This window comes from Benincasa hispida, chromosome 4, assembly GCF_009727055.1.
Source record: "Benincasa hispida cultivar B227 chromosome 4, ASM972705v1, whole genome shotgun sequence".
NCBI classification, from domain to species: Eukaryota; Viridiplantae; Streptophyta; class Magnoliopsida; order Cucurbitales; family Cucurbitaceae; genus Benincasa; species Benincasa hispida.
The window spans coordinates 26243429-26257264 of record NC_052352.1 but is presented as its reverse complement, the minus strand read 5'-3'; the positions used below and the strand labels follow the sequence as shown (position 1 = coordinate 26257264).

At 35.0% G+C, this 13836-nt stretch overlaps 1 protein-coding gene across 3 annotated transcripts; it reads left to right on the top strand.

Annotated features, from left to right (window-relative positions):
• The first annotated feature begins 6667 nt into the window (after positions 1–6667).
• Positions 6668–11964, top strand: LOC120075989. 3 transcript variants are annotated; one of them, XM_039029758.1, is made up of 8 exons: positions 6668–6914; positions 7031–7118; positions 7866–8096; positions 8263–8371; positions 9144–9189; positions 9456–9541; positions 9618–9676; positions 10287–11964. In XM_039029758.1, the coding sequence occupies exons 2-8, from the start codon at positions 7036–7038 to the stop codon at positions 10399–10401; spliced, it is 729 nt and encodes a 242-aa protein (XP_038885686.1). In that variant the 5' UTR covers positions 6668–6914; positions 7031–7035; the 3' UTR covers positions 10402–11964. The 3 variants fall into 3 exon arrangements, with proteins under 3 accessions (XP_038885686.1, XP_038885685.1, XP_038885687.1); XM_039029757.1 differs by having other exon boundaries at positions 6669–6901; XM_039029759.1 differs by lacking the exon at positions 6668–6914 and having other exon boundaries at positions 7846–8096.
• The last annotated feature ends 1872 nt before the right edge of the window (positions 11965–13836 follow it).

The following is a 13836-nucleotide window of genomic DNA, read 5'->3' as shown; positions in this document are numbered from 1 at the left end:
CTAAAAGATAAGCATTTAGCTATATGATAGCTTCCTTTTCTCTCCTACTTGCAAAAGATAAGCATTTAGCTATATGATAGCTTCCTTTTCTCTCCTACTTGCTTATCATCTACACGATTTGTTTTTCCTCCTACCTCTACCAAACTCACCAAAGACCACAGTTTGGGTTCTCACTTCGAGAATACAAAAGGCTCCATTTTGGTGGTGTCGTCCCGCTGCTGTTCACTTATTCGTGATAGTTCGTGCTGTTACAGACGACTTGTATGCTGGGTGATAGAGATTGCATAGAGGTGTTCCGTTGCATCAGAGTTTCAAACTTGAAGAGGGTCTTCAACTGGTATGAGAACTCTTTTCCTTTGTTTTTTTATTGTTCAAAGCATGCCTATAATTAGTTTAAATTGCATAACTATCTATTAGAATGTATATGTTGTATTTTGGTCACGGTGAAATCGAAAAGATCCGAATGCGCTCATGGATGCTCTTTGTTAAGAGTTCCTTCATCTTCTATATCTTTCAGGATCTTTAAATGTTTCTCCATCTTTTAAAAGTTGCAGATTAGGCATCATCGGAGTACTGCATGGGTTGGCTCCCAATTTTCCTGTCTTAGATAGCAAATCAAACACATATAACTTTTTTTACATAAAAATACCCTTTTTTCTTCTTATTACTTCAATACCCAAGAAGTACTTTAGCACTCACAAGTCTTTAGTATGAAATTGAATTTGAAGGAAAGATTTGAGAGACAATATACCTGATGTATCACTTCCAGTTATGACAATATCATCAACATATACAAGTAGAATAATACCATTTGTAGATCGTCGGTAGAAGATTGAGTGATTTGATTTGTTTTTCTTCAACAAACCTAGGAGGTTGCTCCATTTATGTTTCATCCTGAAAATCACAATGGAGAAATACATTTTTAATGTCAAGCTGATGTAAAGGTCAACCTTGAGATGCTGCCATATAAATGAATAACCTGACAGAAGTGAGCTTAGCAATAGGAGAAAATGTATCAAAATAGTCAATCCCATATATTTGAGCATAACCTTTGGCCACAAGGCGCACTTTTAAACGAACTACTGATCCATCAAGATTAACCTTAATTGCAAACACTTATTTGCACCCGATAGTCTTCTTACCTACAGGAAAAGATACTAAATCCCAATTACCATTATCATCCAAGGCATTTATCTCGTCGATCATCGCAGTGCGCCAGCCAAAATGTGACAATGCTTCATGAACGATTTTAGGGATCGAGACAAAGTCAAGAGATTTAACAAAAGAACATGTAATAGATGATAAACAGTCGTAAGAGATACAAGAAGCAATAGGATAAGTGCAAGAACATTTAACTTTACGAAGGGCAATGGGAAGATTATCACTTGATCCTGGATCTGATGACAAAAAATCTCTTGGAATAGGACAATCCAAGACCTGTGAATAGATGGATAAGTAGGGACATAAAAAGAAGGAGAAGGATTAAGGTTGGGTGTGGGAGACACAATGGTGTATAAAAGAGATCATCATCCTCCCCTTGACTTGTACTAGGTAAAGATGGAGTGTGAGGCTGGTATTTAAAGAATGTAACATCACCAGATACAAGATATATGTTCAAGCTAGAACAATAACATCTGTATCCTTTTTGAACACGAGAATAGCCTAAGAAAATGCACTTCAAAGATTTAGGGTCTAATTTGGTCAGATTAAGATGAACATCCCGAACAAAGCATGTACAACCAAATATTTTTGGCTCAATAGAAAATAAAGCTTTTGACGAAAATAAAACATGATATGGAATCTAACCTTTAAGAATTGATGAAGACATGCGACTAATAAAAAAACATGCCGTTGAAATAGCATCAACCCAAAAAATTCTTTGGAACATGCATTTGAAAGAATAATGCTCGTGCAGTTTTAAGAAGAGATCTATTCTTTCCTTCAACAAATCCATTTTGAGAAGAGCACAAGATGATTGATGAATAATTCCATGCTTACCTAAATATGATGTAAGTGCTTCTTAAAATACTCAATGACAATGTCACTTCACAATATGTTAAGGGGAACACCATGAAGGGATCGAATCTTGAGCGAAAGTGTGTGAACGCCTTGCCTTTTTAGTTTAAAAGAAACAAAATACAACAGCAACAAGAATGGACAATGGATAAATATTCATATTAGTATGCTTAGAAGAGAGAAGAAAAGGGAAGAAGAACATTTTCTTACCTTTGTAGATCCCTTTGTCTTCACGAAAATCCGAAGCTTTTTTTCTGCAATGTATCTCCAACAAAAAATGAACACCACCGTAAAAGAGATCTCGATATTCTCTTGGAATCCAAGGGTAGAAGAGTGGTCTCTAACCCTTGAAGGAGGAATGGTGGGAAGGAGAAAGTGTTGAGAGAATTTTGGAGGCTAGGTTTTCAAAAAATGAAAATATCATGTTTGATTTGGGTAAAAGAAACAATTTATATGAAGAAGAAACCCTTCTCCAAGTATTTTCATATTTTCCCTTAGAGCTCAATTAATCAAATAACATTTATTTTATTAATTATCAAACCTAATAAATAACTATATATATGAAATCTAATTTAATGTATATAATTAATTAATTAAATAAACACCACATGTTTATTTGCCTTCATCTCTCAAAATTAACTAATTTCTTATGATCTGATTCATAAAAAAAAAAAAATTCCTTATTTGAATCCTATTCAAATATTTCTCTCTTAATTATAGATCAAATATATAATTAACCATATCATATTAATCTCATTAATATGCTATTCTATCAATTGATTTGAACAATTCAAATCATTCCTCTTGTATTTCCTTTAGTGAGCTATCGAGGGGAACTTATGAACCTACATATTAGAAGCTCCAATGATATGAGATTAGTTGATTCAACTTCTTTAATCCAATTAATCAATATTCATTAACGATCAAACACTCCACTAAAGACCGTATAGCTGCACTCTTCGCGTTGTAGATTTATTTTTGTGTCCATGGATATAATCAATCAACTAAACGACGACCCGTCACAAATGCTCATAATTATAGCTGGTTCAAAATACCATTTTACCCCTACAATTATATCTAACTCCTTAAGTACCATTGATTCCTCTAATGAACAAACAATTTATAGTCCAACTATAAACTAACATCTCTCGGGCCAGTGAGAGATTGANATCTAACTCCTTAAGTACCATTGATTCCTCTAATGAACAAACAATTTATAGTCCAACTATAAACTAACATCTCTCGGGCCAGTGAGAGATTGATGCCTCATTGTTCAAGACCCGGAACCAGCTATTAAGGAGCAATTTATCTACTTTCCTAAGGATTGGGAAAGAGTGAATTCCATATTGTGTAGTTGTGTTCCCAGCTCCCTAATTAGACAAATCCTTAAAATAGTAGGCTTATTGAGTTGGCTATCATGGTCACTCTCACTCATACAGATCAAAGGACCGGCGTCATAAACAGGAGTTCACGACTCACTTAGAATTAATGTCAAGTCTCCTATGGTCATCCTAGTGAAACGTAAATCTCTTCTAGTAACGGTATTACATAGAGAGTCTATTCATTTTGTAGTCTGGTCTTATAAAAACTCTTTGCATAAAATACCCCCTCTCACTTGTCTCCACATGAACGATCAGGATCAAATCATTTGTAGTACTTTACAACAATTGTAACATCTACAAAGCGGTCGTATTCATAGTGTCACCAAGATAAGGTACTCAGCCGTATCCATCTACTACAAACCATTTAGTTTATTACTTAAACATGATCCACCTATATGTCTCTACATACATGTTTAAGTTTCACAAAATAACCTTGAATCTTAGTTTATTGAATTGAATAATGCAGTCTAATCATCAAATAAAATATCTCTGATTTTATTAGATAAATAATTTGTGTTAATGATAACGGACAGAAGTGCACGTTATTACAGCACAAAGATATAAAACAATACAGGATTGCAACGGTAAAAATATATAATATTGCGTCCAAAAGCATTAAGTTTGCAACATTGCAATCGCATGCGTTCATCGCATTAAAACAACTAACTTATGTATTTTATGCAGGAAAATGCGTTGGCGCAAGGCGAAATTGCAATCCAAGAAAATTAGCGTCCGAGCGCATAAGAGATTGCGACCGTAAGGCTATGCGATTGTTTGCGTTCGTGAAAATTTTCTCAAGAAGGTGACCGCATAGAGCAGGCGCATCAAGGTAGGCGCATTTGGGTGAAAAGCTTAATAAATCACGATGGGACAGAAAGCTGATGACGATCGATTTCGAATTAAGTTGACAAGCCGTTAACGACATACTGTAGCAAGTACACTCAACTTTTCGGTGACAAATATTCGACGCATCAGACAGAGAATTAATGACATCCCATCAGTGAAATCATTCGAGAGAAAAGGTTCTTCACCTTGAAGCTCTATAAATACCGAAGGCTACCTTCATTGAAGGAGTTCGCTCAGTTTTAGAGAGTTCACCATATAGACGATAATTAACCTTGTTCGTAGTTTCTTATACTTAGACGGCGGAAGCGAGAAAAGGGAAAAGACGTCGGAAGATCATCCTGGTCAGCTCGAGAGAGTGCCAAGGAGCGTGGAAAACAGAAAGAGGGTCGACTCTTGCGAGAGCAAGAATATCTTTTGAGCAGAGTAGAGAAGAACAGTGTAAAAGCCTTGAGAAACAATAAATTGCTACCAAACTCTTTATCTTTCTTTCACATTGTCATTCTGTATTTTGATTTCATATATAGAATGGAACTTGCATTTCTATATCTGTTCACTCTCTTTAAAATACGCATGAGTAGCTAAAACTGTTGAATGGGTTGAGAAGTACTTAGCTAACATAACCTAGGATCTTCATTGCATGCGATCATCTTGACTTATGTTGCGCCCATCACTCTTTAGAGCTACTCGAGAGAGAGTCTAAAGAAAGAACCTAAGACTTGAGAGAGCTAGGTTAGAATCTAGACTTGAGAGAGCAAGATTAGATCTGCATAAGCAAGAGATAGAGACTTAGAGATAAGCTCTATTTGCCAACATGCATCGCACGTACCCTAGAGATAGGTTATGGTAGTATGCGGTCGTCTTGTATATGTGTGTATCATTCGTCATCGCATAGACAAGAATAGAGGCTTAAATGTAGGTCCTATAGACACCATCGCATATATCGCATGCGTTCTAAAACTAGAAGCCATAGCATTTGCATTGAGAGATGACTTGCTGTTGTATGTATGTAGTAGGATCGTATAATATGAACACAATCTTAGGAAGTGTTAGTTAAATCCCTTCTCAACCCATTCCCCCGCATACTCATTGCATCTTTCGTATTATTAACTCTTTTCTCAAATCCGCTACATAGCTTTTATACCTTAAACAACCAACGAACCAACGCATTGTTTTATTTGTCACCGCAAAGTAATCAAAAATTACTATCGCATTCTATTTCCTTAGTCCTTGTGTTCGACCCTGGGCTTACCGGGCAACTCAGTAGGATTTATACTTGGGTCTTGCTGAGAAAACTTGCATGCACAACGTATACTCCACCATCACATTCTACTCCATTATTTCATCACAATAACAAAGATGCATCAGTTAACATAACTACAAACCACGAGATATACTAGATTTAGGACATCAATCCTAACACACAAAACTAAGTTTGAATCTCAACATGAAAATTACAAAAGTGAAAAAGTAACTTAGAACGACTCTTCATAAAATATACCCAAGTCATGCGAGAGTAATTATCAACGAAGGTAATGAAATATCAAAAATCAGTTTTGGACACAACTGGACAAGGACCTTAGATGTCAGAATGAACTAATTCGAAAGGAGAATTGGCTCGATTATAAACACTAGGGTGCGAGCTAAGATGATCAAGTTTGGCAAACTAACATGAACCACAATTTAATGAGGACAAGTTATGAAACTGAGGACAAAACTTTTTTAAGACTAAGAGAGATGGATGACCAAGACGACAATGTTTATTAACTACTAAAAAATTTCTTGACTGATGATATATATCTTGACTAATTGGTCTATGCTCAAGTTTATGAACTATTATACTAAAAAATGTTTATTAACTACTAAAAAATTGTCTTAACCTTCGAAAGTTGGTTTATAATGGGTTCATTATATGGACGACCTATTTGATAAGACCTAAATAAAATTTGACCCACTTCCTAAAGCAAAAGTTGTATAACATTTTGCTTTAAGTTATCATGAAGTGAAATTACAAAATCAACCTACTATGTGCGTCAATTCTCGCTTCTAACTACTTGTTCAGGTTTATTTATTTATTAATTTTTCCTTTTATTTTGTGATTCATTAATTAATTATCGTTTCTCTTTCCTCTTTTTAAGAATTCCAAACACTGTCTGCATGTCTAGGACTAAATCTTGGTACCAGTCAACACCATACAAGTCAAAGAATTGTAAAAGTAAAAAAATAAAAATAAAAATAAAGAAGATTCTACGAGTAAAAAGAAAAATGGACAAGAAAATAAAAACAATCTAATCTAATGTTGTTAGATAATATGAGATTAATTTTGATTTCACCCATCAAATTAAACTTTGGAATCAATCGATAACGGACGGCGGACGGTATGGTCTTAAAATAAGGGATTCCACTTATGATTCCACCACGTGTTTCCCATATTATTCAGTGCATTTTCTCGATTGGATATTACCTCAATTTGCTTTTCGTTTCTGTTAAAGATGAGGCTTGAATTCATCTCTCTAATTCGCACTTGAAGGGTTTCTTAGTGGCATTTCCTTAATTCTCTTTCAGAAATTTCTTTACCATCCGCTGCAGACTTCAGAATTCCGGTCGCCGCTCTCCGCCGTCCGATTGACAATCGGAGGAGCATAAAATTCCACTCCAAGGTGAAGAAAAATGGTTTCTGTCTTGTATCTTCTTCCTCAGCTGCCCTTAGAGAGTCTGATTCTTTTTCCTTTTTGGGGGGCTTCCATATTTATTCATTGTAATTCATTTTGGGGAAAATGTGTTTGTAGAGAGAATGGTGGTTTTAACTACTAAATGGCTTGGGCAAGGAAAAGGCTCGTTTCCACTGCTGGCAGCCCACAAGTTTAGTTCACCGAGGTATATATTAGTTTTCTGCTTAATCAGTATTTAAATTGTATTTTAATCTGAATATAGAAAGAAGTTTGCCAGATATATGCACTCAGATCAAAGAGTAAGAAGTTATCGTTGAACTAAAAAACAAATATACTTTTCAAAGGTCTCCTTGGTTAATCATTTGGCTTTTGAAAATGAATTTTATAAACACTATTCCCACATTTTTATTTCTTTGTTTTGTTATTTACTTTCTTAGAGTGTTTTTAAAAGCCAAGCCTAAAAAAAAGTAGTGTCTTAAGAACTTGTTATTGTTTTTGAAATTTGGTTAAAAATTCAAGTATTTAGTTTGGAAGATGAAAATCATGATAAAGAAGCAGTAAGAAAAACTAGCACAATTTTCAAAAACAAAAACCAAAGAGTTATCTAATGGAAATAGGCTCTTCAACTCTTAATTGTTTTGTTTTAGTTTGTAAACTTGGTATAAAATCTGAAGTAATTTTACTGTTAAATCATTCACTTCTAATATATATATATATATATATATATTTATTTATTTATTTTGAGTTCATCAAGTGAGAGATTTGAACTTCTGACCCGACCTCCTGATTGAAGGCACTCTTAATAAGTTTACCGTTGTACTAATGCCTTTGAACGAAGATATTGACATCATTTTGGATTTATTTCTTATACTTTCTCGATTCCGTTAAATCATTTTTGCAGAAATTATCTTTTTCCATTTTTTGGTTCTTAGAAATGGTTACTTTAACTCAGGAAGAAATTTGAAGTGATTAAGCTGTCCAAAGCCACCAATTCTGAGACTAATACCAAAAGGGCAAACTTGTCTGTCACAAGAAGGGAGAAGATCAGATTGCCCAGTTACAGTAGCCGCAGCGGCAGGATATATCATATCAGAGAATTCCTGAATCACCCTTCAGGAATTGAAGCAATGCTTAACAAAAATGCCTTGAGAAGTTTCCAGTTACTTGATGCTAACACATACAGGTCACTTCCTTTTGTCTCTGCGGTGGTAGCTTCATCCTATTAGTATTTAGAACAATGGCGTATGATCTTCCCTTTTGTCTCTAATAGCCCAAACCCAAAGTCATTACTTTAATTGCAAGTTATTATGTCCTCTTAGAGGTAAATGATTAGTGTGTTGCTTTTGCAGATGCACTCTGCCTAAATTGCAACTTTTGAACTTTGAAGCTGCCCCTACACTGGATTTACGAGTGATCCCGACAGACAAAGATTTTACCGTTGAGATGCTTTCTTGCAAGGTGATAAGTCTGGTATCTGAATGAGTTGTTAGTTTGAAACAGCAAAGATTTACAAGATGCCCATTGGCAATTGATTTTAAGCAAGTTGAGTGATTGAGATTGAGCCTTTGCAGGGAATTATAATAGTTGGATTGGAGTCATTTCATGATCTTGTTAAACTTGAGCATGAAGGAGATAATTATTGTAGAACATAGTTTAATAGATCAATAGCAACCATTTCTCCAATCTGCATTCCAGTGATCTCTAAGGCTTTGTTAGATAATTATTTGTTTTTAGTTTTTTTTTAAAAAAATTATATTTGAGACCCAGCCTTATAAAAATTATTTCCACCTGAGTTTTATTTTGTTGTCTACCTTTTAGGAGTATCTTCAAAATCCATGTCAAGTTTTAAAAACTAAAAAAAATAAAATTGTCTTATAATGTTTTCTTAGAAAAGATGAAAATTATTGTAAAAAATGATGAGAAAACAAGCACACTTGACAAAAATTAAATGGTTATCAAACGAGGTTTGAATTTCTTTGGAGAGGTCTAAATTGTTTGATGTGAGAGGTCTAACGGGTTTTTATTAGATTGATTGATGATGTGATAGTCTACCCATTTGTTTTGAAGTCAACAGGAAACTGCTATCTTCTGCCCAGATGAGCATTAATTGGAAATTATGAATGAATACACGTGCATATTAAGATCATAGTAAAGTTTATTTGTCATCTATTCAATAGGAAGCACATTATAAAAGGTACAAAATTGCCGACTTTTGAAATTTTATTCGCAGTTTGAAGGTTCAGAATTGGTGGAACGCCAAAACGAGCATTTTTCAGGTAAACTGAACTTCCTCTGATACATTATTATAAAGCTGGCTATGAGAATTATTGATTTGTCAATCTAAGTGTAACTCAACTAGTTAAGGCATGTGTCCTCGTTTAATAGGTCAAAGGTTCAAATCCTCCCATGTTCGGTTGAACTCTAAGAATTATTCGTTCGTAAAATTGATGTCTCTAAAATGTAGAAACACTTTTCTAATCAATTGACATTTCAAGTGATGAGAGCAAGAAACTCTAGTTGATCATTGCTTTTAGATGTGCAGCCTTGATGATTAATCACTTGACATGGGACACAGTCGATTCAAATTCATATCTGGAAGTTGATGTGAAGTTAAATTTGTCTCTGGAGGTTATAATCTTTATCATCAATATCATACTTAATTGTTTATCATTTACTGGCTGAATAATTCGTGCTTTTGATGCAGATTTATACACTTCCCTTCACTCTGATGCCTACTGCTGCAGTCGAGAATCCAGGGAATTTGTAAGTTATTTAACTCTATTCGATAACTATTTGGTTTTTAGTTTTGAAAAATTTAGATCGTAAACATTACTTCCACTTGTGAGTTTTTTCGTTTTGTTATCTACTTTCTAATAATGTCTTTGAAATCCAAGTCAAGCTTTGAAGGAAGGAAAAAAAAAAACTAAGTATCCAAATATTATCTTTAGAAAGACAAACTATCGTAAAAACATTGTGAGAAAACCATCACAACTTTTTAAAACGAAGACAAAATCATATAATTATCAATTGTGCCCTTTTGACTATACTCTGTCTGCCTCAAAAAAAAAAAAAAAAAAAAAAATCTATACTCTGTCTACTGTATTAACTTGAGTTAACAACATGAAAAGGAAAAGATTTCACTGAACCTGATATTGTTTAGCAACTTCTAGCAAGAATTCTTCTGTTTGCCAGCCTCATAAGCTGTATATAGAAACTGTTGCTACCAGCTTTTGCATTAGTCTTCGAGTTCTGTTTTGATGATCGAGTAAGACCCGAAATTCTCGAATATGAGATTGAGTTTCTTTTTGCTGTGTATTCATTATCATTCTTGTTTATGTACCATTTCTTATGACATTCAATTATGGTGACACAGGATGCTACAAGCTCTATTGGACAACCTTGTACCTCTGCTGCTGCGGCAATTAGTGCAAGATTATGAAAAATGGATCAGTCAGCAGTTAGATCATTCCCAACTCTCCATCTCTTGATGCTCTGTAAAGTTAAAAGGGAAGCTTTCTTTTAACCAAAAGAAGAAAAAATTATGGGGAAGTGTGTTTTACACTGTACATTTCTACATTGTACAATATTTACCTCAGCTTGGGCCCCATCTCCCATGCGGCTATGCCTGAAAGAGGGAAGTAAAGTAGTCAGTTCAAGTCACAAGATAGGGAAAGGTTTAGGGACCTTGTTTGGTTTGTGATTCAAAAAAAACAAAGAATTTAATGAAAATTTTAATTTGTATTCAACATTTTGGAAAAATTACCTTTTTAGTCTAAGTTTTCAACAATATATACATTTGGTTCTTAAGTTTTTAAATGTCCTTTTTTAATCTACAAGGTTTTGAAAATAGATTTAAAAAGCCATGTAATAATTCTTAATTATTTGAAATTTGAAAAGAAAAGTAAAAGAAAATTCCTCTCTCTAAAATTATCTTTCAAACTTATTTTTTAATTCAAAATGTCATATAATCTCTACTATATATAAAAGAGGCAAAGTGGGGAGAATCTTTGCCCCTCATTTTTTAACATATAACCATTAAACCCTTTAAATATAATGCGTAATATCTTTTATGAAAACAATATTTAAATAATATCTATTTATGACATAAGTAAATTTTATACACAAACTAAAAACTTTTTAGTCACTTGAATTTAACCTACAAGATTTTAGGTATAGGTTTTTTTCTTTCTACATAACTTTCAAAGACTAAAGCAGGGCTATGGAGGAAATTTCATCTTCCTATTTTTTCTTAAACTTTTTATGAAATTATGTTTTTTTCCTTCTCTTCAAACAATTGTAACAGAGATATTCATTGAGAGAATTTGAAATAAAATTCATCATTCCATGTATGAGAGTGATAGCACCATAAAAATGCTATTTTCATTTCTTAATTCGGACTCGTTCGTGTATTTTACATGTTTATTATACTGTTTTATAGGTAATTGGGCAACTGAGGGACAATACGGACCATCGAAGTCAAAATGGGACGAAAATGAGTCAAAACGAAGCTCCGGAGCATCAACCATGAAAAGAATAAGGAAAATGACCGAGTAATGTGTTAAATATGTTATTTTATAGGTATTGAGCACTTTAGGGAGCAATAGAGTTGAAACGGACCAAATTGGAGCTTTAACAAAACAGCTAGGTCAAAAGGAAGACAAGGTGCACAAAATTACAAAACTGCCACAGGGCAAAGCGCAAAGTTGTGCTCAAAGGTAGAATCATGCCTAAATAGAGCGCCTCGAAGAGCGCAGCTACACTCTAGGTTGACGCTACGATAAGAGCGTCGTTGCACTCTCCAACAGCGTAGTGGCGCTCGACCATTTTTATATAAGTGTTTTCTCCAAATTTTAGGTCATTCTCTTCGGACTTTCAGCCCCCAATATGATTTTCTCTTCTCTTCTTCACATTTCCTTTGTAATTCTTCATTCTTAGATCAATTTTATGATTGTAAAGCTTATCTTGGATCGATTTTCTGGCTAAGGTAAGTAGCTAACTTAGGTCTAGGTGAAACCCATTAATCTATTGTGAGGATTCTGTCTAAATTTATATTTCTCCTTGATTTACTGTGGTTCTTGAATGTGTTTAAATTTCTATGCTTAGATTTATGATTGGATTGATCACCCATTATATTGTTAAACCCTCAATCATCAACATTTATAAAAGAAAGGGTAAAAAGGGGATTTTTCCTAAAATAGGAGAGGGGGAAAAGAATATGTGAGGGAAAGGATGTGTAACTGAGAAAGTGATGGATAACCGTTTTTGAGGAAGGAAGGAGGGGGGAACCACCTTTTGGGAATTATATAGCAGGGCAGCATGGAGGAAGAGGGGAGGTTTTTGGANCTTTGAGAATTATATAGCAGGGAAACAATGAGGAAGAAAGTACATTTTTGGAGAATTAGTCTGAAGGAGCTTCAAAAGAGGAAAGACGACATCCCTCTCGAATTGGTTGACTTTTCATTTCGGTTCTTTGCATTTCTTACTTCGATTTCTTGTTCTTAAGCATTATAGTTCTGTAGTGTTTTTCCCTTGAAGTAAGTAAATAAGATTATCTCAGAGCATTGCTCTGTTTTTTGGGAGTTTTGTCTTGTTGAGTGTTCATTTTTTTTTTTGTTGCAGAATTAGGATACCTAACAAATTGGTATCAGAGCCCGTAAATCTTGGGGCGAACAAGGCAGATGGTGCAAAAGCAAGTGGAAGAGATGATCGAAGAAAGCGATGTAGAGATCTCGAATATGAAGGAGATGTTAGTGGTTCTTTACAAGAATATAGAGAAGTTGACTGGGGAGGTGAAAGAGAATAATTCAGCCTGGAAGGGGAATGAATCGGGCACCTCAGATGGATCGAAGTGAAGGAAAAAAATGGACGAAGCTGACTCTGGTCAGGGGTAAGGATTGAGCGGAACTGACAAGAGTAAATACAAAAGGTTGGAGATGCCAATATTTTTAGGGGAAAATCCCGGATCATGGGTGTATAGAGTCGAATATTACTTTGACATACACGAATTGAATGACACGGAAAAGGTAAAATTCGTCGTCATTAATTTTGCACCAGACGAGGTTGATTGGTTTCAATGGAGTCATAATCGACGTTTTATATCCACGTGGGAGGAGTTGAAGAGAAGGTTATTCGAATGTTACTGGCCGACGAACGAAGGAAGCATAGAGACAAGGCTTCTATGAATCGAGCAAGAAAGGAGCCACGAGGAATACGTGAAGAAGTTCGTAACATACTCCGCACCCTTGCCGAAGATGGCTAAAAACGTACTGAGGAATGCCTTCTTGAATGGGCTTGAACCCTTTTTGCAAGCTGAGGTAATTAGCAGACACCTAGTAGGCTTGGATGAGTGTATGAAGGAGGCCTAGTTGGTTAATGATCGTAATATGGCTCTGAAACTAGCCCTGAGTGAGTTAGGCATTGTTAGGCCTGGAAGAAACGAGGCCCAAGCCCTGAGCGGAACTAACTCTAACGTTTCGGGGGGAAAAAGGAAACCCTAAGGGAATGGAAAGTGGCACAATGAGGTAGATTACAATCCCAGTCAAATGGAGTCCTCTGAAGAGAGATCCATATGTGAAGAGGCTTTCAGACAGCGAATATCAAGAATGACTAGAAAAGGGTTTATGCCTCTGGTGCAATGACAAATATTCACAAGGACATTGGTGTAAGGTAAGGGAGAATCGAGAGCTCATGTTATTCATCATAAACGATGATGAAGATTATGAGGAAGATGATTCAGAAGAAGTGACCCCCGAAGAGACCCCTGAACTAAAGTCGATCGAACTCGTGGAGGGTACGAAAGTTTCATTATGCTCGATGATGGGGTTCCTAAAGAAAGGCACAATGATGTTGAAGGGTGCGATCGATAAGAGCGAAATAATTGTTCTGATAAATTGTGGGGCCATTCACAACTTTATTCATCAAAG